Source organism: Scyliorhinus torazame, chromosome 3 (genome assembly GCF_047496885.1).
Source record: "Scyliorhinus torazame isolate Kashiwa2021f chromosome 3, sScyTor2.1, whole genome shotgun sequence".
Taxonomy (NCBI): Eukaryota; Metazoa; Chordata; class Chondrichthyes; order Carcharhiniformes; family Scyliorhinidae; genus Scyliorhinus; species Scyliorhinus torazame.
The window spans coordinates 181,534,613-181,558,287 of NC_092709.1; the positions used below are offsets into that span (position 1 = coordinate 181,534,613).

At 47.0% G+C, this 23,675-nt stretch overlaps 1 protein-coding gene across 4 annotated transcripts in view; it reads right to left on the reverse strand.

Annotated features, from left to right (window-relative positions):
- arap2 (ArfGAP with RhoGAP domain, ankyrin repeat and PH domain 2) overlaps positions 1 to 23,675 on the reverse strand; it is a 604,005-nt gene that overhangs the window by 187,747 nt on the left and 392,583 nt on the right. For all 4 annotated transcript variants that reach the window (XM_072496549.1, XM_072496548.1, XM_072496547.1 and 1 more), the window contains 3 exons: positions 20,548 to 20,746; positions 6,112 to 6,178; positions 3,893 to 4,056 (listed from right to left, as the gene is read on the reverse strand). In XM_072496549.1, coding sequence (XP_072352650.1) covers positions 3,893 to 4,056; positions 6,112 to 6,178; positions 20,548 to 20,746 — 430 coding nt within the window. The remainder of the gene's footprint in view (positions 1 to 3,892; positions 4,057 to 6,111; positions 6,179 to 20,547; positions 20,747 to 23,675) is intronic.

Sequence of the window (23,675 nt, forward strand, 5' to 3'; positions counted from 1 at the left end):
TATCGCCCCCCCACCCCCCTCCAAAATTGTACTCCCTTTGTGTCTTAACTACCTTAATGTTTTGATCCATTACTCAACTGAGATGTTGCACTATATTTTGCATATTATTATGATTTCTAAAAAATAAAGTCGATTTATATTTTATTTTCCTGATTGTACTAATTTGTCCTGTTCCAATACTGGTGAAGGATCTGCACCTGAAATACCAACTTACCTTTAACTGTTTTTTTCCTTTCTTCTTTCATGGGGTGTAGGCACCAATAGCCAGGCCAGCATTTGTTGCCCATTCCAAAGGGCGGTACAGTAGCACAGTGGTTAGCACTGTTGCTTCACAGCTCCAGTGTCCCAGGTTCAATTCCCGGCTTGTGTCACAGTCTGGGTGGAGTCTGCACGTTCTCCCCCTGTCTGCGTGGGTTTCCTCCGGGTGCTCCGGTTTTCTTGCACAAGCCCCGAAGGACGTGCTGTTAGGTAATTTGGACATTCTGAATCCACCCTCTGTGTACCTGAACAGGTGTCAGAATGTGGCGACTAGGGGCTTTTCACAGTAACTTCATTGCAGTGTTAATGTAAGTCTACTTGTGACAATAAAGATTATTATTATTAATTGCCCTTGAACTGAGTCATTCACTGGGCAATTAAGAGTCAACAACAATTGTTTGGGATTTGGGGTCACATGTGGGTTGGTAAGGCCAGATAACAACAGTAGTGAACCAGATAGGTTTTTACAATAATCGAGAATAGTTGCCACGGTTACTATTACTGAAACTAGTTTTCTATTCCAGATTTATTAATTGAATTTAAATTCCACCAGCTGCTGTGGGATTTGAACTCTTGTCCCCCAGAGCATTATCCTGGACCTCTGGAGTATCAGGGCGGCACGGTAGCACAGTAGTTAGCACTGCCATTTCACAGCTCCAGAGTTCCAGGTTCGATTCCTGGCTTGGATCACTGTCTGTGCGGAGTCTGCACGTTCTCCTCGTGTCTGTGTGGGTTTCCTCCGGGTGCTCCAGTTTCCTCCCACAGTCCAAAGACGTGCAGGTTAGGTTAATTGGCCATGTTAAATTGCCCTTAGTGTCCAAAGGGATTGTGTGGGGTTGCTGGGTTACGGGTATGGGGTGGAGGTGCAGGATTAAGTGGGGGTGCTCTTTCCAAGGTCCGGTGCAGACTCGATGGGCCGAATGGCCTCCTTCTGTACTATAAATTTTATGTCTAGTCCAGTGACATTATCAATATGCCATCATCTCCTGTAAAGATAGCAACTAACTTGATTTGTGTTTCCAGGATTTTCTGCTGTGTTATATATTTTCCTCTCATTTAATTACCAATATTGTTTTTTAATTAATAAATTCAAAATCTTGTTGGGAAAAACAATGCCACAAATCTGTATCGATTTTCTCAATTGTCGGCAGCGAAATCAACTCCAATTCCTCCTCTCCTAGTTGTATTATTTCCAGAAACTATGCAGGTTGCCGATGAACCATTTTATTGTACTCCACCCCATTTTAAAATGCACATTATTCCTGCTTTGGAGGTAATAGATGTACATAGATGCTACTATTGTCAAAGCCAAGAATCCCAAATAAATAGGGTTTGGACATTCTTGATGTAATTCCCAGTGGATGCACAAACATGTCTATAATTCAGCTTTAATTTATCAATCACACCTAGGGAGGCTGTAAAAACATACTGTGGGAAATGGAAATGTCACAACAGTGCACTGGGGCATGTTCGTCTCTTAGCACTGGAGTCGAGGCAGGAGAACTGGAAATTTTACCTTGTAACTAGGCTATTCTATGCATGAGCAGAGAGTGCCTGATACAGACACTTGTTTTTGATTTTTCCTCAACTCAGCAGTGTAATCGGTCAAAGTAAAGCAGGAAACATGGAAACAGCAGTTTTTATGGTACTCATGGAGAGAAAAGATAAATTAAAGTGACAGATATGGATCCTTCATCAGGCCCAGAGGATATTACAGATGAACAACATTTAGAAAAAGAACAGAAGAAGGGAAAGGGCAAGGGGAATTAAACTTTATCACAGGAGAAAACAAAACAAAATGGAATGGCTCAATAAAACATTTTAGTGGAAAACAGAATTTACCAAAATGGCAGTTATGCTATGAGCTACGAGACTGTAGGAGGCATTCTAAGAGAAGATCAAAGAGACTATGGGACACAGAGAATGCGTGAATAGATGAGGAAGTGGTGTAATAGAAGATCTTCATCCCAAAAAGCAACTTGGCCACCCCACCACTTCACTTTTATCATGCGAGAGCCATGTCTCATTTGGATGACCAAATTAAAATGACCAAATTACTTATATGAAAGGAACAAGTGGTTCTAATAGCTTGATTTCTTACCAAGGAAATTGGGCTGATCAGCTATTTCAAGGATCACTTGGTATTCCCTAATAGGCAGGGGTAGCTCCGTTTTTAACAATGCTGATGAATGGAGTGTTATGCAATGGGGGAATACATTTTGTGAGGGGCAGGAGAGGCAAGCTTTAAATACAACAAACCTTTCCATATTGGTTTAAGGAGATAGAGACACCTCAGTGGGTAATGAAAAAGTTCATCAACCTCTCAACCACTCCTATCTCCAACGGTCGGGAAAAGGAACAGAATGAAGGCATTATACAGGCATGGATTAAGGATGGGCTAACAGCCAGAAAACAAAGAGTAGAAGTAAATGGGTCATTTTTGCTTTGGCAGGCTGTGGCTAGTGCGGTACTGTAAGGATCAGTACTTGGAGCCCCAGCTGTTCACATATATACCAATCATTTGGATGTGGGAACGAAATGTAATATTTTCAAGTTCATGGATGATGCAAAGCTAGGTAGGAAGGTGTAAAGCAACTACAGGAAGATTTGGACTGACTTAGTGAATGGACAAGAACATGGTTAAATGCATGGAAGTGTCTGATAAGCCATGGTCGTACTGAATGAAGGAGCAAGTTCAACGGGCTGAATGGCCTACTCTTGTTCCTATATACCTCAGCCTATATGCAGGTATTACGATCAATAAAAATAGCCTTATTTCGAAGTTGCAAATACAGCACTGTTACATCGGAGGTGCATATGTTTCAGCAACTAAAATGGCAGTTGGAATATGTGGAAAACGTGAGGTTATCCACTTTAGTAGAAGGAACAGATGTGCAGAATATTTCCTAAATGGTAAGAAATGAGAAAGTGTAGATGTACAAAGGAACCTGGGTATCCTTGTCCATAAGTCACTGAAGGCTAACATGCAGGTGCGGCAATCTATTAGGAAAGTTAATGGACTATTAGTCTTTATCACAAGAGGATTTGAGTACCGACGCTTTGCCTCAATTGTACAGAAGCTTGGTTAGATCACACATAGCGTACTAGGTGAGGTTTTGGTCACCTTACGTCAGAAAGACGTTACAGCCATACAGGGAGTGCAATGAAGGTTCACCAAACTTGTTCCGGGGATGGTGGGAATGCCTCATGAAGAGAGATTGGGTTAAATGCATGGAAGTGTCTGATAAGCCATGGTCGTACTGAATGAAGGAGCAAGTTCAACGGGCTGAATGGCCTACTCTTGTTCCTATATACCTCAGCCTATATGCAGGTATTACGATCAATAAAAATAGCCTTATTTCGAAGTTGCAAATACAGCACTGTTACATCGGAGGTGCATATGTTTCAGCAACTAAAATGAAGCTAACTACAATAATTGTTTTCATTTCCAAAATGAACCTTACAATCAGCCATTTTCAGCCATCACAGTAGGAACAGCTTATTGAAAGCTGTTGCTACATTTGTCAAACAAAATACTTCAAAACTATAAAACATATGGATGGGATTGCTTTTGGCATTAAGGAAGCAAATGCGTGTGACTTCCAGTGACACCCTGTAGAATGAGCTTGCTTACCATACTGTGTAACAAACGCTATGCAGCTGTCCACGATGATAGGAATGTCATTTTTGCTGAGCTGTTGATCTCGTAGTGCATTACCATCTGTACCTGCCGCTTTTCTGATGGCCGTGTGCCAAACTGTAAAATCCAGTTTTGTGTGGCCATGGATGTACAAAGTTCTACAAGGTTACAACAAACTTTTAGTCCTTGACAAAATGTTCCACTTGTCCACATTTGATCGTACTATTAAAGCATAAACTAACCATGCGAACCTGGAGATGATATTGCAGCTACGCAATTATGACAGGCTAACCATTTAAAAAAATAATTACATGAAGACACCAATAAATAGCACAAATTATTGCTTAAGAATTCACTGAGAGTTACTTCATGCAGTGATGAAATCACAAATAAAATCCTTTGTTGTGGATGCCATCAAGTATCAACTAAACAGAACATCCAGGTTGACATCTGCCACAACAGCTGAGCCTGAAAAGAAAGCACATTTGACAGACATAGGCACTAGTCCATATTAATGATGTATCTCCCCATCTAACAAAATAATAATGGTTACATTGGAGCAAATAGAACGCAATGATCTCAATTTGAGACTTCAGTGATGCTTAATAGGTAAAGAAAGTATTCTATTTAAATTGCTTCCTCCTTTTACAGAGATAAAATGATAAATTTATATTAAATTGATTTTTTGTGAAATTACTGCCACCAGGTGGGATCTCCATCTCTCGTTCGGTGATCCGGTGTCATTAATTACAGCACCTTTCCAGAGTAACTTCACTGCAAACGTGGAGCCACTGCTGATCCCAGGAAAGCATGCGGCTGAATATTTACTTTTCCTCTCTCTCATTTGATCACCTAAGTGAGATTATTTCTTGCACTCACTCCCACACCCTTTATTCTTCTCCATCCAACATGCCATTCACTGATATGATTTGACTTTGATGGCAGTGTCTGTGCTAAGGGATAGTGGCAGTCAGTGCATTGTGTATTGCTGATATGTGATGATGCACATGCATTTAGAACACAAGTTTACCATCATTTGCCCAAAATCGTCTAAACCTGTGTAAAACCCAGGGGGATTTCAAATCTGTTTTTGCAATCTTTTCTGCTAGCTTAAAAATAATCGCATGGAAACTGGCTCCTCCAATAAACGCAGCCGCACCCCACACTGCATGCTCCTGCTAACTACGCTCATTGGCTGACCTTCCAGGATGCTTTAAAAAATAAGCTTTGTTGATTTCAGGTAAAAAGCCATGATTTAAAAGCTTTTTTTTGACTACTTTATATAAGTTTAATTAAAAAACACTATATCGGACCATCTGCTCAAGTCATTTTCAGCCATTTAAAATCTGGTTACTCATAGGTGGTGGTCGAGCGGTGGATAATTAAAATGCTCTTTTTTGAGATATATCCATTTTCAGCTGTATTAATAAAGTTACACCAGATTATCGTTCAAATATATCAAACACCCATCAAAGTACCCTTTCTAAAATGCTGTCTGTTTTTGCACTCAGATATATAGAAAGGAGTTTGAGCAGCAACTTGAACAAAAGAAAAATAAGTTCTTAAAACAAGTGCAACTTGTTCTGATATCTCTGACTGAACCTGGCACTCCTTGTCCCCATTTGTAAATGTCTCATGGAATAATCAACGCTGATTAATGAAGCACAATAGCTAGCATAACTCGGAACTAAAAATTCAGTAAAACTGGAGTTCCATTTTAAGGTTTACAAGGTACCAGTCATTTCCCAAATTTCACCTTCAAGGAAATTAACAATGTTTCTGGGTGCATCAGGTTAGCAATCTTGTTAAATTTATTTAACTGTTTTGATGCTTTACTTCATAACACAGGAACTCGAGGACTCATACCGGCCACAGAATAGCGGACTACGAATGAGTAGATATTAACTGAACATCGGCACAATTATAAAATTCATTGGTTGTAAATAGATTTCTTAAAAAATATATTTTTAAAATGATCTGAAATTTACTAAAATAATAAGCAATGTTTTAAAACACTAAAACATTTTAAAATAATACAGTTGGTCAAACAGGGGTCTTTAATTCTATCCCAGCAGCTGTCAATTTACATCAACACTGACCAAAAGCCCTAAAATGGGGTAACACAGCCTATTTCTAGGATGCTGGCGACTTGATATGTGCAAAACGCCTCACAGGTGTACATTGAATAAGGATAATTAAAAATAATTCTCTACCTTCCTTTTTCTACTAGTAGTAAGATGTCCCTCTTCTCACCGTGCTTCTCAATCTCAGTACTGACAGCTGTGAATAGAATGAGAAGAACTGATGTAAATTAGACACCTTTATTGAAGCTGTTGAGCAAAGCCAGGATGAAATTATTTTAATGGTGAAGCAGGTCTATAAGAAGGGGAGCCAGGGTGGTGATGGTAGGGGGTGGGGGGTGGGGGGGGGGCACGGACAGTGACCCATGGCCGGGATTCGAACCTGGGTCCTCAGTACCGCAGTCCCAGTGCTAACCACTGCATCACATGACGCTGTTTTTGTAATGTTGACTAAGAGGTCAAGAAACCAGGAATAACTCACCTGCTCTTCTTCGTAATAATGCCATAGAGGCAGCAGATGGGGCTTCAGTTAAATGTTTGATTCGAAAGGTGGTACTTCTAACAGTGCAGCACTCTCCCAGTCCTGCCCTGGCTTAGAATCTGGCAGTCATGTTTCTTTTTTAAAAAAAAAAAAATTTAGAGTATCCAGTTAATTTTTTCCAATTAAGGGAAATTTAGCGTGGCCAATCAACTTACTCTGCACATCTTTGGGTTGTGGGGGTGAAACCCACACAAACACAGGGAGAATGTGCAAACTCCACACGGACAGTGACCCAGAGCCGGGATCGAACCTGGGACCTCAGCACTGTGAGGCAGCAGTGCTAACCACTGTGCCACCCTGCTGCCCGGCAGTCATGTTTCTGATGTGAGGTTCGTCCTGCAAACTTCCAAGTCAGAGACGACACTACTACCCACTGTGCCATGACTGACACCTCAGGGCTCCCCCTTCAAATAGTCAACAGTAACTTCTGCTGGAAATGCTTGTGTGCATGCAAAGGAGATAATAGTTTCTGCATCAGCTTTAATGCTTTAATGGTTACATTGATTATCAACATTCACTGTCTTAGCCCACACATGAATGGTCACTTTGGAGAAACAGTGAAGTTCTTAAGGAACGGTAGTGGAATGATAAGGCAATGCCTGGCTGCAACGTGGGCAATTAAGAAATCAAAGATAACTGACAAAAAAGCATTGTGCCAAGAGGAATTTAGCCTAGCCTCCCAATCATAACAACCAAATGGCTCTCAAATAATGACAATTTAGTTAATTTTCACTAAATAAATAAGGAAATCTATTCCAAGTGTTGATTATCATTGGTGAGAAGAAATTCATTCTTGGATCATGTAACTAACATGCTAATTACTGCAATTATCACATATGTAATCAATCATTTGTGGTAAAGTGGAGAAGGCAAAAGATAACACTATATTCACAAACAATAGCTGTAAGTACAGGTCTAACCTTAAGGTTAAATGACAAAATTTAGAGAAATTTTGTGTGTTAGAAAATCTTGTCATCTTTAATGCTAAAATTATTAAACTGATCAGGAATCATTTCAACTTCCAGGAATCTATTTTGTGTCGGCGAGGGGCAGACATGCTGGGGTGCAGGGAATCCAACAAAACTTTAAAACCTTTGCTTAGAAATTGATGACTTGCCTGTTTTGCAGGTGTCCAAAACAGCAGGCAGGGCACACACATTGAGGTAATCGTCTGCATGCAACATTGGCATAGACATCAAAAGAAGAACCCAGGGCCTGTGCCTCAAATAGACATCAGCATCTACCAGGAAGATGCATAAATCCTATTTATACTGCCCTTATGGAATTGGTTTGCCCTGAATGCAGCCGTCTTAAATGACACACAGATTAAGCAACAGACCACATGGTTCGGTTGGAGCAGCAATTGGATGCACTTAGGAGCGTGCAGGTGGCGGAAAGCGTCATAAATCGCAGTTATATAAATGTGGTCACACCCAAGGTGCAGGCAGAGAAATGGGTGACCACCAGAAAGGGCAGGCAGTCAATGCAGGAATCCCCTGTGGTTGTCCCCCTCTCGAACAGGTATACCCCTTTGGATGCTGTCGGGGGGGATAGCCTATCAGGGGAAAACAGCAGCAGCCAGAGCAGTGGCACCACGGCTGGCTCTGATGTTCAGAAGGGAGGGTCAAAGCGCAGAAGTGCAATAGTAATAGGGGACTCTATAGTCGGGAGCACAGATAGGCGCTTCTGTGGACGTGAAAGAGTCTCCAGGATGGTATGTTGCCTCCCTGGTGCCAGGGTCCAGGATGTCTCCGAACGGGTAGAGGGCATCCTGAAGGGGGAGGGCAAACAGGCAGAGGTTGTTGTACATATTGGTACTAACGACATAGGCAGGAAGGGGCATGAGGTCCTGCAGCAGGAGTTCAGGGAGCTAGGCAGAAAGTTAAAAGACAGGACCTCGAGGGTTGTAATCTCGGGATTACTCCCTGTGCCACGTGCCAGTGAGGCTAGAAATAGGAAGATAGAGCAGCTAAACACGTGGCTAAACAGCTGGTGTAGGAGGGAGGGTTTCCATTATCTGGACCACTGGGAGCTCTTCCGGGGCAGGTGTGACCTACATAAGGACGGGTTGCATCTAAACTGGAGAGGCATAAATATCCTGGCTGCGAGGTTTGGTAGTGTCACACAGGAGGGTTTAAACAAGTATGGCAGGGGGGTGGGCACGGGAGCAATAGGTCAGAAGGCGAGAGCATTGAGGGAGAACTAAGAAATAGGGACAGTGGGGCTCTGAGGCAGAGCAGACAGGGAGAAGTTGCTGAACACAGCGGGTCTGGTGGCCTGAAGTGCATATGTTTTAATGTAAGAAGTATTACGGGTAAGACAGATGAACTTAGAGCTTGGATTAGTACTTGGAACTATGATGTTGTTGCCATTACAGAGACCTGGTTGAGGGAAGGGTAGGATTGGCAGCTAAACGTTCCAGGATTTAGATGTTTCAGGCAGGATAGAGGGGGATGTAAAAGGGGTGGCGGAGTTGCGCTACTGGTTAGGGAGAATATCACAGCTGTACTGCGGGAGGACACCTCAGAGGGCAGTGAGGCTATATGGGTAGAGATCAGGAATAAGAAGGGTGCAGTCACAATGTTGGGGGTTTACTACAAGCCTCCCAACAGCCAGTGGGAGATAGAGGAGCAGATAGGTAAACAGATTTTGGAAAAGAGTAAAAACAACAGGGTTGTGGTGATGGGAGACTTCAACTTCCCCAAAATTGACTGGGACTCACTTAGTGCCAGGGGCTTAGATGGGGCGGAGTTTGTAAGGAGCATCCAGGAGGGCTTCTTAAAACAATATGTGGACAGTCCAACTAGGGAAGGGGCGGTACTGGACCTGGTATTGGGGAATGAGCCCGGCCAGGTGGTAGATGTTTCAGTAGGGGAGCATTTCGGGAACAGTGACCACAATTCAGTACGTTTTAAAGTGCTGGTGGACAAGGATAAGAGTGGTCCTAGGATGAATGTGCTAAATTGGGGGAAGGCTAATTATAACAATATTAGGCGGGAACTGAAGAACATAGATTGGGGGCGGATGTTTGAGGGCAAATCAACATCTGACATGTGGGAGGCTTTCAAGTGTCAGTTGAAAGGAATTCAGGACCGGCATGTTCCTGTGAGGAAGAAGGATAAATACGGCAATTTTCAGGAACCTTGGATAACGAGAGATATTGTAGGCCTCGTCAAAAAGAAAAAGGAGGCATTTGTCAGGGCTAAAAGGCTGGGAACAGACGAAGCCTCTGTGGAGTATAAGGAAAGTAGGAAGGAACTTAAGCAAGGAGTCAGGAGGGCTAGGAGGGGTCACGAAAAGCCATTGGCAAATAGGGTTAAGGAAAATCCCAAGGCTTTTTACACATACATAAAAAGCAAGAGGGTAGCCAGGGAAAGGGTTGGCCCACTGAAGGATAGGCAAGGGAATCTATGTGTGGAGCCAGAGGAAATGGGCGAGGTACTAAATGAATACTTTGCATCAGTATTCACCAAAGAGAAGGAATTGGTAGCTGTTGAGTCTGGAGAAGGGTGTGTAGATAGCCTGGGTCACATTGAGATCCAAAAAGACGAGGTGTTGGGTGTCTTAAGAAATATTAAGGTAGATAAGTCCCCAGGGCCTGATGGGATCTACCCCAGAATACTGAAGGAGGCTAGAGAGGAAATTGCTGAGGCCTTGACAGAAATCTTTGGATCCTCACTGTCTTCAGGTGATGTCCCGGAGGACTGGAGAATAGCCAATGTTGTTCCTCTGTTTAAGAAGGGTAGCAAGGATAACCCAGGGAACTACAGGCTGGTGAGCCTTACTTCAATGGTAGGGAAATTACTGGAGAGAATTCTTCGAGACAGGATCTACTCCCATTTGGAAGCAAATGGATGTATTAGTGAGAGGCAGCATGGTTTTATGAAGGGGAGGTCGTGTCTCACTAACTTGATAGAGTTTTTCGAGGAGGTCACTAAGATGATTGATGCAGGTAGGGCAGTGGATGTTGTCTATATGGACTTCAGTAAGGCCTTTGACAAGCTCCCTCATGGTAGACTAGTCCAAAAGGTGAAGTCACACGGGATCAGGGGTGAGCTGGCAAGGTGGATACAGAACTGGCTAGGTCATAGAAGGCAGAGAGCAGCAATGGAAGGATGCTTTTCTAATTGGAGGGCTGTGACCAATGGTGTTCCACAGGGATCAGTGCTGGGACCTTTGCTGTTTGTAGTATACATAAATGATTTGGAGGAAAATGTAACTGGTCTGATTAGTAAGTTTGCAGATGACACAAAGGTTGGTGGAATTGCGGATAGCGATGAGGACTGTCAGGAGATACAGCAGGATTTAGATTGTTTGGAGACTTGGGCGGAGAGATGGCAGATGGAGTTTAATCCGGACAAATGTGAGGTAATGCATGTTGGAAGGTCTAATGCAGGTAGGGAATATACAGTGAATGGTAGAACCCTCAAGAGTATTGAAAGTCAAAGAGATCTAGGAGTACAGGTCCACAGGTCACTGAAAGGGGCAACACAGGTGGAGAAGGTAGTCAAGAAGGCATATGGCATGCTTGCCTTCCTTGGCCGGGGCATTGAGTATAAGAATTGGCAAGTCATGTTGCAGCTGTATAGAACCTTAGTTAGGCCACACTTGGAGTATAGTGTTCAATTCTGGTCGCCACACTACCAGAAGGATGTGGAGGCTTTAGAGAGGGTGCAGAAGAGATTTACCAGAATGTTGCCTGGTATGGAGGGCATTAGCTATGAGGAGCGGTTGAATAAACTCTTTTTGTTCTCACTGGAACGAAGGAGGTTGAGGGGTGACCTGATAGAGGTCTACAAAATTCTGAGGGGCATAGACAGAGTGGATAGTCAGAGGCTTTTCCCCGGGGTAGAGGGGTCAATTACTAGGGGGCATAGGTTTAAGGTGAGAGGGGCAAGGTTTAGAGTAGATGTACGAGGCAAGTTTTTTATGCAGAGGGTAGTGGGTGCCTGGAACTCGCTACCGGAGGAGGTAGTGGAAGCAGGGACGATAGGGACATTTAAGGGGCATCTTGACAAATATATGAATAGGATGGGAATAGAAGGATACGGACCCTGGAAGTGTAGAAGATTGTAGTTTAGTCGGGCAGCATGGCCGGCACGGGCTTGGAGGGCCGAAGGGCCTGTTCCTGTGCTGTACATTTCTTTGTTCTTTGTAAACCAACACAAGAGCAAGAACAAACAGGAACCTAATAATAAATAAATAAATAACCAACACCCCAACAGCCCTGCTATTCCCCTCCTCATGTCCTGCCTTCCCATTTTATCTCCTTTATCTCCCCCTCGCCCTCCCCCCCTCTGCTGACACCTCAATACTCCTTGAAGAAGTCGACGAACGGCTTCCAGCCCCCCCCCCCGTTTTGGTGGCTCCGAGTCCCTCCTTTCCAGCAATATACATCTCTGGGCTACCAGGGAGGCAAAGGCCAGAACATCAGCTTCTCTCGCCCCATGGACCCCTGGGTCTTCCGACACCAACTATGTCCACTTCTGGACTCAGGACCACCTTCACCCTCAGCACCTTAGACATAATGTCCGCAAACCCCTGCCAGAACCCCTTCAGTTTTGAATATGCCCAGAACACATGAACATGGTCCCCCCTCCCCCCTCCCCACCCACTCCCCCGCGCGCACCGCCCACATCTGTCCTCTACCCACTTAAAGAACCTGCTCATCCTGGCCACCGTCATGTGCGCCCTATGAACTACCTTACACTGGATAAGGCTGAGCCTCCTCAGAGCCTCCTCCTACAACCCAGCCTCCATTTCCCTCCCCTTTCCTCCTCCCATTCCCGCACGACTTCCCCCATTGGGGCTCCCTCCATGTCCATTAGCTCCTTGCAGATCTCAAACACCTTGCCTTCCCCCACTCCTTTCCTCGACAACACCTTATCCTGTAGTCCTGAGGACAGCAATTCGGGAAAGGACGGCACCTGCTCCCTCACAAAGTCCCGGACTGTAAGTATCTGAACGTGTTCCCACTGGTTAGCTCATATTCCTCCTCCAAGTCCTCTAAACTCGCAAAGCTGCCCTCCACAAACAGGTCCCAAATCTCTCAATCCCCGCTTCTCACCACCCCAAAATCTTACGTCCAACCCGTCCCGGTGCAAATCGGTGACTGTCGCAAATCAGTGCCACACACAGAGGCACCTTCCAAGCTCAGATGCTGCTGCCGCTGCCCCAAACCCTCAGGGCTGCCACCACCACTGGGTTCGTGGAATACTTGGCTGACGAGAACGGCAATGGTACCGTCTACAATCCCCCTAAACTCGTACACCTGCAAGAGGCCGTCTCCATCCGGCCCCCACCTCATCATAGCAATATTTGTTGCCCAATAATAGTTCATGTTTGGCAAGACCAGCCCCCCTGCCACTAGCCCCCATTCCAACAGCACCTCTGAACCCATGGAGTTTTCCCCGCCCGCACAAACCCCAAGACCAATGCATTAACTTTGTTGAAGAATGATTTTGGGATGAAGATCGGGAGGTTCTGAAAGACAAATAAGAACCTCGGCAGCACCGTCATTTTCACTGTCTACACCCGCGCCGCCAGTCATAGCGGCAGCCCATCCCAGCTCTTGAAATCGTCCCTCATCTGATCCACTAACAACTCCAGATGTATCTTGTGCAGCTGTTTCCATACCTGCGCCACCTTGGTACCCAAATATCTGAAGTTCACCCCCACCACCTTGAACGGAAGCTCACCCAACCTCCTCTCCTGCTCCCTGGTCTCGATCGGGAAGACTTCACTCTTCCGCACGTTTAGCTCATATCCGGAAAACCGGCCAAACTCCTTCAATTTCTCCGATACCTCCCAGTGGGTCCGAGATGTAAAACAACAGGCTTTGCTGCCAAGACAAAAAGCAACTGGGAAAGTGGGCACCCCTTTCTTCTCCCACAGTGCAGCCCAAGTTCGTCCGCACGCTCTCTACTGGCACCCTAGACAACATTCGGACCAGTCCACAAACTCCTGCCCGAACCATCCTAACACTTCCCACAAGTACTCCCATTCCACCCGATCAAAGGCCTTTCCCTGAACCCATTGCTATTGCTACATCCATGCCCTGTCCCTTGGAGGGGCATCATATCACATTTAGTAGTCTCCTAACAGTTGCCTCCCCTTTACAAACCCCGTCTGATCTTTCCCAATCACCCCTGGCACACAGTCCTCAATTTGCAAGGCCAGGATCTTTGCCAGCAATTTGACGTCCACATTCAGTAATGATATAGGGTGATAGGACCCACACTGCTCCAGATCATTCTCCTTTAGTATTAGGGATATAGGCGCCTGCGATAACGTAGAGGGGAGCTCCCCCTTTTCCCTCACCTCATTGTATGCCCTCACTGCTGGGGCCCCAGGTTCCCCCCAAACTTCTTATAAAATTCTACAGGAAACCCATCCGGGTTCGGGGCCTTCCCTTCCTGCATCGGCCCCATGCCCTCCATCACCTCTACCTGTCAAATGGGGACCCCCAACCCTCTACCAGATACCCTTCCACTTTGGGAAACTCCAACCCATCCAGGAATTGCTGCATTCCCTCCCTCCCCAGCTGATAACACCAATTCGTAAAGCCTCCTGTAAAACCCATCGAATACCCCATTCAACCCAACCGGGTCCAGTGCCATTCTTCCCCTCCCTTCCTTCACCCTTCCCAATCTCCCTTGCCGCCACCTGCTTCCTGACTTTGTGAGCCAGCATCCTACTCGCCTTCTACCCATACTCATACACTGCCCCCAAGGCCCTCCGCAACAGTGCTACTGCCTTCCATGTTGACACCAGCCCAATCTCCATCTGGAGCTTCTGCCTCTCCTTCAACAACCCCGCCTCCGGGGCCTCCGATTACTTCCTGTCCACCCATAGGATCATGTCCACCAACCTTGTCACGTCTGCTCGCTTCACCTTTTCCCTGTGCGCCCGGATGAAATAAACTCCCCCCTAACCACTACCTTGAGGGCCTCCCACAGCGTGATGGCCAAGATCTCACCGTATTGTTCAGTTCCACGTAAACCTGAATGGCGGCCCTCACCCGCTCGCACACCTCCTCATCCGCTAACAACCCTACGTCCAGTCTCCACTGGAGGCGCTGGGTCCCTGCCCCGGTCCACTTGCAAGTCCACCCAGTGCTATTCGTGGTCTGAAAGCACAATCGCCGAATACCCCGGGTCGACGTCTCCACCAGCAGCGACTTGTCCACCACAAAAAATATCAATCCGACAGTACACCCTGTGCACATGGGAGAAGTATGAGAACTCCTTCACCCTCGGCTTCCCAAACCTCCAAGGATCCACCCCCCCACTTGTGCTCCATGAACCCCTTCAGCTCCTGCGCCACTGCCGACACCCTCCCTGACCTTGGGCTCGACCGGCCCAAACCTGGTTCCATCACCGTGTTAAAGTCCTCCCTCATGATCAACTGGTGCGAGCCCAGGTCCGGGATCTTCCCCAACACCCGCCTCTGAACTCCACATCATCCCAGTTTGGGGCATAAACATTAACTAAAACCACCGGTATCAGCTCCAGCTTCCCACTCACCACAGTGAACCTCCCTTCTGAATCTGCCACAATGTTCCCCACCTCAAACACCACCCATTTATTTATCAACACCGTCACCGCCCTCATCTTAATGTCTAACCCCGAATGGAAGACTTGCCCGACCCACCCTTTCCTTAGCCTAATCTGATCCCCAATCTTCAAGTGTGTTTCTTGCAAAAGGCTACATCCGCCTTCAAGCTCCCCAAGTACGCAAAAACATGTGACCGTTTGACTGGCCATTCAGCACTCTCCCGCCCTCCTCCCCTGCTGATCAACCATATCCTTTCTTGGCCAGTCCCTGGCCCGTGTCACGTGACCCTTCAGTGGCCACCCTTGAACCCCACCGTCGCCGTTCCTTTTCATGCTGCGCCACAGCAACCAGACCTTTGTCAGCAGCCCCCTCCCATCCCTGATCCAAACAACAATCCCATCTCCCTCTACTATGCTAACCACCTGGCCATGGCCACCCTCCACAGTGCTCCCGTGAACTAGCCCGCCCAGCTAGCCTGACAGCTCCGCCGAAGGCCCCAAAGCCTCCTACCCCCCACTGATTCCCCTCCCCACCCGCTTGCATAACTCCATAGGACAAACAACAATTGAACAAGAAAAAGAGGTGCATTCTGCTCCCCAAATATCCCGTCACCGAACCCAACAAAATATCTCAAAGAAGAGAAGCTCTCCAACAGCCAACATACAAACAGCAAAAAAAAAGGCCAAAAGAGCAAATATTTCCTCACTCCTCCTCCACAGTTCAATGTCCACCTTCTCCTGTCAGTCTATTGTCTCTAATAAAACTCCATTGCCTCTTCTGGTGTCTGAAAATAGTGTTCTTGGCCGTTATAAGTCACCCAGAGGCGGGCTGGGTACAACATCCCAAACTTCACCCGCTTCTTAGGAGGGCAGCCTTCACCCGATTGAACCCGACTCTCCTCTTCGCCAGGTCCATGCCCTGGTGGTGAAGTATGAAGGCCAGAGACCGAAGTGGAAACCCGATACAACGAGGTCCATATGGCCGCTCAGGCTATCATTGAGTGGTGCATCGGTCTGCTCCAAATGCGGTTTCGGTGCCTCGACCACTACAGGGGTGCCCTGCAATCCATCCCCCACAAGGTTGCCCGCTTTGTGCTGGTTTGCTGTGTCTTCCACAACCTGCCGCTGCAGCGGGGTGATGTGCTGGAGGTTGGGGATGAGGAGCATGTAGCCATCTCCGAGGAGAAGGAGCAGGATGAAGATGAAGAGGCGGCGCAGGACAAGCAGGGGCTGGAGGACGATCCCAGGGAGGAACAGGAGGACCAGGTGGAAGCTGCAGGACAGGCTGCAGCAGAGAGGATCCGGCAAGCTCAGAGGGCGGGGAGGTCATCATACGCACCTGCTTCACATATGATGTGACCTGCTCAGTCATCGATACCTTCCTCATCCCTCACTCCCCCAGTGTCTGTGCAACATCACTCCAGGGTGCTGGGATGGAGTCAGGACAGGGAGAGTGATGATAATCTACAGAGAGCTGAGTGCCAGTGCCCCTAAATCTATGCCAGTCTGACCCCTGCCTGTCTGCTGAGTGCTCGCTCACACCCATAACCTCCATATGGTGTGCCCAGGGAGGGGATGATGCCTCAGAGATAGGTCACGGGTTCGGAGGTCGGCCCGCATTGCGGATGAAAGTGGCAGAGTGTTATACTGGTTGTGCCAAATGTCACAGTTGTCATACAATTCCCCACTCTACCAATGGTGCCGCTCCACTCTTCCCATCACCCCTTCGCCCCCCACCACCCCCTACCTGCCGCCCGCCCTTTCCCCCTTCGCCCAGTGCCTTCAGTGATCTTTGATGTGCTTTGCCTTCCTAGCTTCACTGCTACATCTAGGTGTCGCCCCAGGATGAACATCTGAGGTGGAGGCATCCAGCGACAAACCTCATCTCTTGGCCATTGATGCTCCTGGCAGGCATCCTGTGGGGGCTCAGGGGCCAGAGGACCCCGGAGCACTTTTCGACGGCACATGCACAACCGTGCTTCCTTGTCCCATGTGCTGGTCTCAAGCCGAGGCCTCATCAGAGAGGTGGAACTCAGGGGACCTCCATGGGATGGGTGCGGGTTGGCACACAGTGCCCCCTCCTCCTGCTCGGTGCCCATCGGACCCTCGGGTTCACCTTGGGATTGAAGGACAGCTGGTTCGATGCCCGGCTGCCTGTGTCATCTGGCTCTACCAGCACTGGTGACTCCCCAATGTCTGCACCAAGTTGTCAACACCCTCGGCGATGCTCCTCAGTGATTGGGCCACGCTCTGCAGAGCCTCGACCATGACCACCTGCGACTGGGACAATCTTCGCAGCACGTCGGCCATTTCCATCTGAGAGCGGGTCATCTCCCTCAGCACCTCATGAAGGTCAGCCTGGTACTGAGTAACATCCCCCAGCTCTTCAGACAGTCAGCCAAGAAACCTCAGCCATGGCCGTCACCAAAAGCGCAACGCCTTGGACACCTTCACTCATGATACCGACGTCACGCACCAGGCTCTCCACTAGCTACCATAGCAGTGTTGGCTTCGGTTCCATGCATTGCCGGTGACATCTCCTGCGACGTAGCCTCAGGGACTCCTCCAATCGACTGTGGACCTGCTGGAGTGTCACTGACATCTCTCCCGAATGTCCTGATTGCACCTTAATGTCTCCATCAACTCCGGGTAACCCTGTACCAGAGGCTCAGCATCAGTCTGGGACTCAGTGCACCCTGGATCCAGCAGACCTCCGACTGCTGTCTCGCCTGGGTATTCCTGCCTCCACCTGATGTCATTGACCATTTCACGGCACTGGAGGCCAGTCCTCCTGTTCGCACTCCCAGAGCTTACAGCCGCCACCACCTCATCCCAGGCAGCACCAGCTGCCTTGTGGCTCACGCTCCGGGACCCTAGGGGGAACAGGACATCCCTCCTGACCTCCACCGCATATAGGAGCCTGGCCAAGATCGCCAAATCTTGGGGCCGGTCTTCTCGGTGCCATGGTCGTGAGCTGACAGGGATTGGTTGTACAAGAGCTGTTTAACTGCTGCTTGATCCTGTTTGGGGGGTGGGGGGGTGGGGCTGGCGAGCATGGTCCTCGGCTGGCGATCATAATTTGTGACAAAAAGCCCATGGGGCCTCATTAAGTAGATCAATTAACGTTGACTAACAGTGCGGGCCTCGCTGGGCCGAGTGTCGAGGAGCTCGTGGCAGGTCCTGCTCGCTACCACACTTAGAAATCTTTCTGGAGAACCGTTGCCGTTGAATCAAAAGGCTAGTCCACACTTGTGGTACATTATATAGATTAACACTTCAATGTCAACAGATATCACTCAACTTTCATCATCAAAACAGTGCCTAGCCTTTATTTTATTGTAGTTTATGGGATTATGCATGCAAATTGTCCGCTTTGTTTACTCAGCAAACAATTTTAAAATGTATTAATTGGCTTTATAGTGTTTTAAGAATTCTGTGCGGACAAAAAAGTTAATATAAATATAAGTTCTCGCCTTCTTATTTGAAGAATATCAAACTCTGGCAAATAAAAAAGGAAAAGTTACATTTGTCGATATTTAAAAACCTAGTATGAATTAACACTAATGCTCAGCAAATGTATAATGAGTCCGAATCTTCAGTCTACCTTTCCTGAGCAATTATACATTCACTGAGTAGTTCAAGGTCAGCCACAATACCCATTAACAATTCTGAACCACTTTTTCAAAATAACCCAATTTTGCGAAGATAATTAAATCAATTTCAAATGCTTCAGTTTCAAAGTTGAACATTCCATAAAATATATTTTCATCCAAAACTGAAACAGAGTCTTGAATGTTTTGCCAGTCGGGTGGCATGGTGGCGTAGTGGTTGCACTGCTGCCCTCCGGCACTGAAGACCCCGGTTCAATCCCGGTCCTGGGTCACTGTCGGTGTGGAGTTTGCACATTCTCCCCCTAATGTGCCTGTGTCTCACTGCCACAAACCAATGATGTGCAGGGTAGGTGGATTGGCCACGCTATATTGCCCTTGATTGGAAAAAATTTAAACAAAATTTCGCCAGTCAGACACGCGGACTCGGAGAGCCCGGAACGGAGACGGGCAACATGCTTCCCTCCTCAATTGGCTCCATGATGCAATTTCACAATGGCTGGCCAATGAACAAGCAGCCACGTGAAACACACTCTGGGAAAGGTCCGCGCTTCCTGGGAAGGCAGGAAGAGAGCAGGTGCGGAGAAAAGGTAGGGTGCGGGCTGGTGCTTCTAACGTGCTCCCTCCGAGGGAGCTGTCTCAGCGAGCGGAAGAACTGTAAATTGTAATGGAGAAGCAGCAAAGAGTGTCTGGGCAGCACAATCAAACACAAACCTCAGACCCACAACTTTTTAAATGTTATATCTGCTCTGACATTTGGTCCTATCCTGGTTTGAGGTTGAAGCTCCAACGTAAAGGCTGCCTGGCCAGTCAGCCGACCCGCTAACCGTAAATGCAGATGAGCCATGTAAAATTGCGTTCAATTGGTCCCTTAATTGGTTCAATTGCTTGTTGGATTGTCAGTGGGTGCGTTTCCAACTCTACCTGGCCAAAACAGCACGTGAGTGTCTAGTTTTAGAAATGAAATCTTAATAGCAGTACTTCAACAACCTGAAAGCAAATTACTGTTTGTGTAAAGAGAGTGGAGACTCAGGGAGTGTTCCCCTCAGAACGGAGAAGATCAAGGGAAGATTTGGCTAAGATGTTCAAAATTGTGATAGGCTTTTATACAGTAAATGGGAAGAAACTGTTTCCATTGACAGGAGGGTCGGTAAATGGAGGAAATAGATTTAAGATAATTGGTAAAAGAACCGGAGAGAAATGAGAAGATTGTGTTTTAAATACAGGGTGCAATACAATGGATAGGAAACAGAGTCCCATGTCGGGTGCTTTTAGTTGGGGATCCCACTATCCCACTATCAAACGGGACTCTGCGTCATTTGGGGCCTCAGCAAGCAACACCTTCACTGAAGCCGCACTCAGTCTACTTCCTGAACTAATGAGCTCCTCTCACCAGTGCAGAAAGAGATCAGGGCTTTAGACCCCCTTCCACAGCCTCCGGGCACCCCCAGTGCCCCAACTCAATTATAAAGAGGTCCTCGAGCCACCGCACCCCACCTCATAAGGGCAGGGCAGGGCACCCCCTCCCTCCCCCCGTGAGATCTAATGAGATCTTGCGAGGCATAGCGAGCCAGGTATTTACCTGGCGCATCGTGACCTGAATCGGGGGCCATGCAGCCGTTAAACCACGCCTACAGTCTTTATTGCTGGAATGCACTTCCTGAGCTGGTGGTGAAAGCAGATTCTATGGCAACATTCAAAAGGGAATCAGGTGTATGCCTGACAAAGAAAAACGTGCAGGGCTGTGGAGAAACAACAGTGCAGTGGGACCAATTGGATTGCTCTATCAAAGCGACAATACAGACACATCATGTCGAGTGGCCTCCTTCTGTGTTGTAGTAAATGCAATGTACTGAAGTCTTACTAAGTTCTTGCAGCCTCTTTAAATGGACTGAATCCTCTTCAGCAATGTTCTGCTCAGGATAAAACCAGAGTTGTGATTTCTCTAATGCAAACCAGCCCGCTTTCCAGTGTCCTAGGTTGTGCACATCTTTGTAGTAGAGCCGTCCAATCAGTTCATAGTCTCTCTTGGACAGGGTTTCTACCATTGCAGGTATAATAAACTAGAAAACATAAATCAACCCGAAAGCTTTAAAGTTGCAGAAGATGACAATTGCATTTTTGAACAGAGAAAGTCAACATACGATTACATGCTGCTTACCTCACACATCTAACTTAACTGACCGGCCTCACAAAAATGCTTTTCATACTTTTAATATAGAGATCAAAATGTGTATTTATCAGTAATAGTTCCTGCTCTGTACTCCACCAAATCACATTCTGTAGTTGTGTTGTATCAAACTTTATCTTGGTTTTTCCACATGTACAATTTTGATGACGTGAGAACTCATTTGTCCCAGTAAATCGGCAACTAGGTTTGGCAGGCAAAATTATAATGGAACAATGCGTTGCCTTTAAGAAGAGTTAGTTAAGGAATGATCAAGGTGCAATCCCATGATGGGGTAAACAAAATAGGAGGTGCCTGGGAGAAGAAAGTGATAGAGAGGTAGATGAAGCAGAAAAAAAGGGTACAGATGACAGCTGTTAGATGGATAAGTAAGTGAGGACAAGGCTGAATATGGAAAGTTTAGAGGAGCAATGAAGAAAATGAAAAGAAGAAATGTAAGGCAAAGCGAGCATGAAAAGAGATTAGCAGCTGAGATAAAAGAAACAGCTAATCATTTTCTATGGTCGTATTTATAGTAAATGATAAAGGGGTGGGGCTGAATCGGGACAAAAGGGGATCTGCACATGGAGGCAAGGCTGAAGCACTAAGTGACTACTTTCCATCCATCTTTATCCAAGAAGAAGATGCTTCAAAAGCCATTGCAAACGAGAGGGTAGTTGGGACACTGAGCTGGCTAAAAATTGACACAGAGGCAATATTAGAAAGACTGACTCAATGCAAAGTTGATAAATCGAGGACAGGATGGGATGTACCCTAGGATATTGAGGGACTAAATGTGATACTGGCCATAATCTCCCAATTCTCCTTAGATATGCAGGTTATCCCAGAAGACTGGCGATTTTTAAATAGGAACATAGGACAGGGGTGGACCATTCAGCCCTCAAGCCTGCTCCACATTCAAACAGATCATAGCTAATGGTTTAACTTTACGCCATTTTTAACCCACTATCCCCAGATCCCCTGATGTCATTCGTATCCAGAAATGTATTGATTTCTGTTTTGAAGAGGCTTAATGATGAGCTTCCATAGCCGTCTGGGATAGATAATTCCAAAGAATCAACATCTGCTGAGTGAAGAAATTCCTCCACATCTCAGTCTTATATAGCCTGCCCTTTATTCTGAGACTGTTTCTGGACTCACCAGCCAGGGGAAACATCCCATCCACCCTCTCACACCTTTGCAAGTTCAATGAGATCACCTCTCATTCTACAGGGATTAGTCTGGTGAACCTACATTGCACCCCCTCTATTGTAAGTTTATTTTTCCTTCAATAAGACGACCAAAACTGTACAAAATACTCCAGGTGCAGTCTCACCAAGACTATCAAATTGCAGCAAAACATCCTTATTCCTGTAATCAAATACCCCTGCAAAGATGAACATACATTTGCTGCACCTACATGTTCACTTTTAGTGACTCATGAACAAGGACATCCAGGTTGCTTTGGATATCAACACTTTCCAATCTCTCATGATTTAATAAACACTCAGACTTTTAGGTTTTCTACCAACGTGGATAACTTCAAACGTATTCAAATTCTATTCCAACTGCCATGTTCTTGCCCATTCATTTTGTCTGTCCAAATCCCATTGAAGCTACCTTGTGTTCTCCTCACAACTTACATTCCCACTTAGTTTTGTTACACCGTTCATCAAGAAAGGATAAATTCATCAACCCATGCCAGTCAGCTTGGTCTATAGTGATGGAAAAGCTTTTAGAATATGGGATAAAAGGAACAGTCATTTGGACAAATGTGGTATAATTAAGGAAAACCAGCCTCCATTTTTAAAGGCAAATCCTGTTTAACTAACTGACTAGATTGTTTATTTTCATTTCCCTTCTCGCTTAAATGCATCTCCAGTACCCTGCAGTGAAACTAACTACAATGTTTATTAAGTTCGAGGCGATAAATGCTTTCACTTCCTCATTTTTTCATCAGAAAGCACTTAACTGCTTTTGGCATCGTGATGACCTGTCCAAATCATAGAAGAATTTGCATTATGGGAGGGGGGGAGGGTGACCAGCCGTCGGACCTCGGTATTGGGGCCCCTGAACAAAATGGCGGCTCGAAAGCAGGATTTGAAACAGAATCCCGGGAGCTCCCCGCCATACACAAATTAGCATGGCAAGGGTGAGTGAATGGCTCCTGGATGCCCGCTCCTTGCATAAACCAGGAGCAATTCTACTTTGGCGGAAGGATGTAGTCGCTCAACGGAGAATCCTGCCCACCATTTGGAAGTCCATGTGCACATCAACCACATTACCTCATCAGAAAGTCAATGAAGTTAGAAGGGGGGGGTCTCTGACATGGGCGGGGTCTCTGACATGGGCGGGGTCTCTGACATGGGCGGGGTCTCTGACATGGGCGGGGTCTCTGACATGGGCGGGGTCTCTGACATGGGCAGTGTTTCTGATATGGGGGGGCATCTCAGATATGGGGGGGCCTCTGCTATGGGGGGGGCCTCTGCTATGGGGGGGGCCTCTGCTATGGGGGGGGCCTCTGCTATGGGGGGGGCCTCTGCTATGGGGGGGGCCTCTGCTATGGGGGGGGCCTCTGCTATGGGGGGGGCCTCTGCTATGGGGGGGGGCTCTGCTATGGGGGGGGCTCTGCTATGGGGGGGGCCTCTGCTATGGGGGGGGCCTCTGCTATGGGGGGGGCCTCTGCTATGGGGGGGGCCTCTGCTATGGGGGGGGCCTCTGCTATGGGGGGGGCCTCTGCTATGGGGGGGGCCTCTGCTATGGGGGGGGGCTCTGCTATGGGGGGGGCTCTGCTATGGGGGGGGCCTCTGCTATGGGGGGGGCCT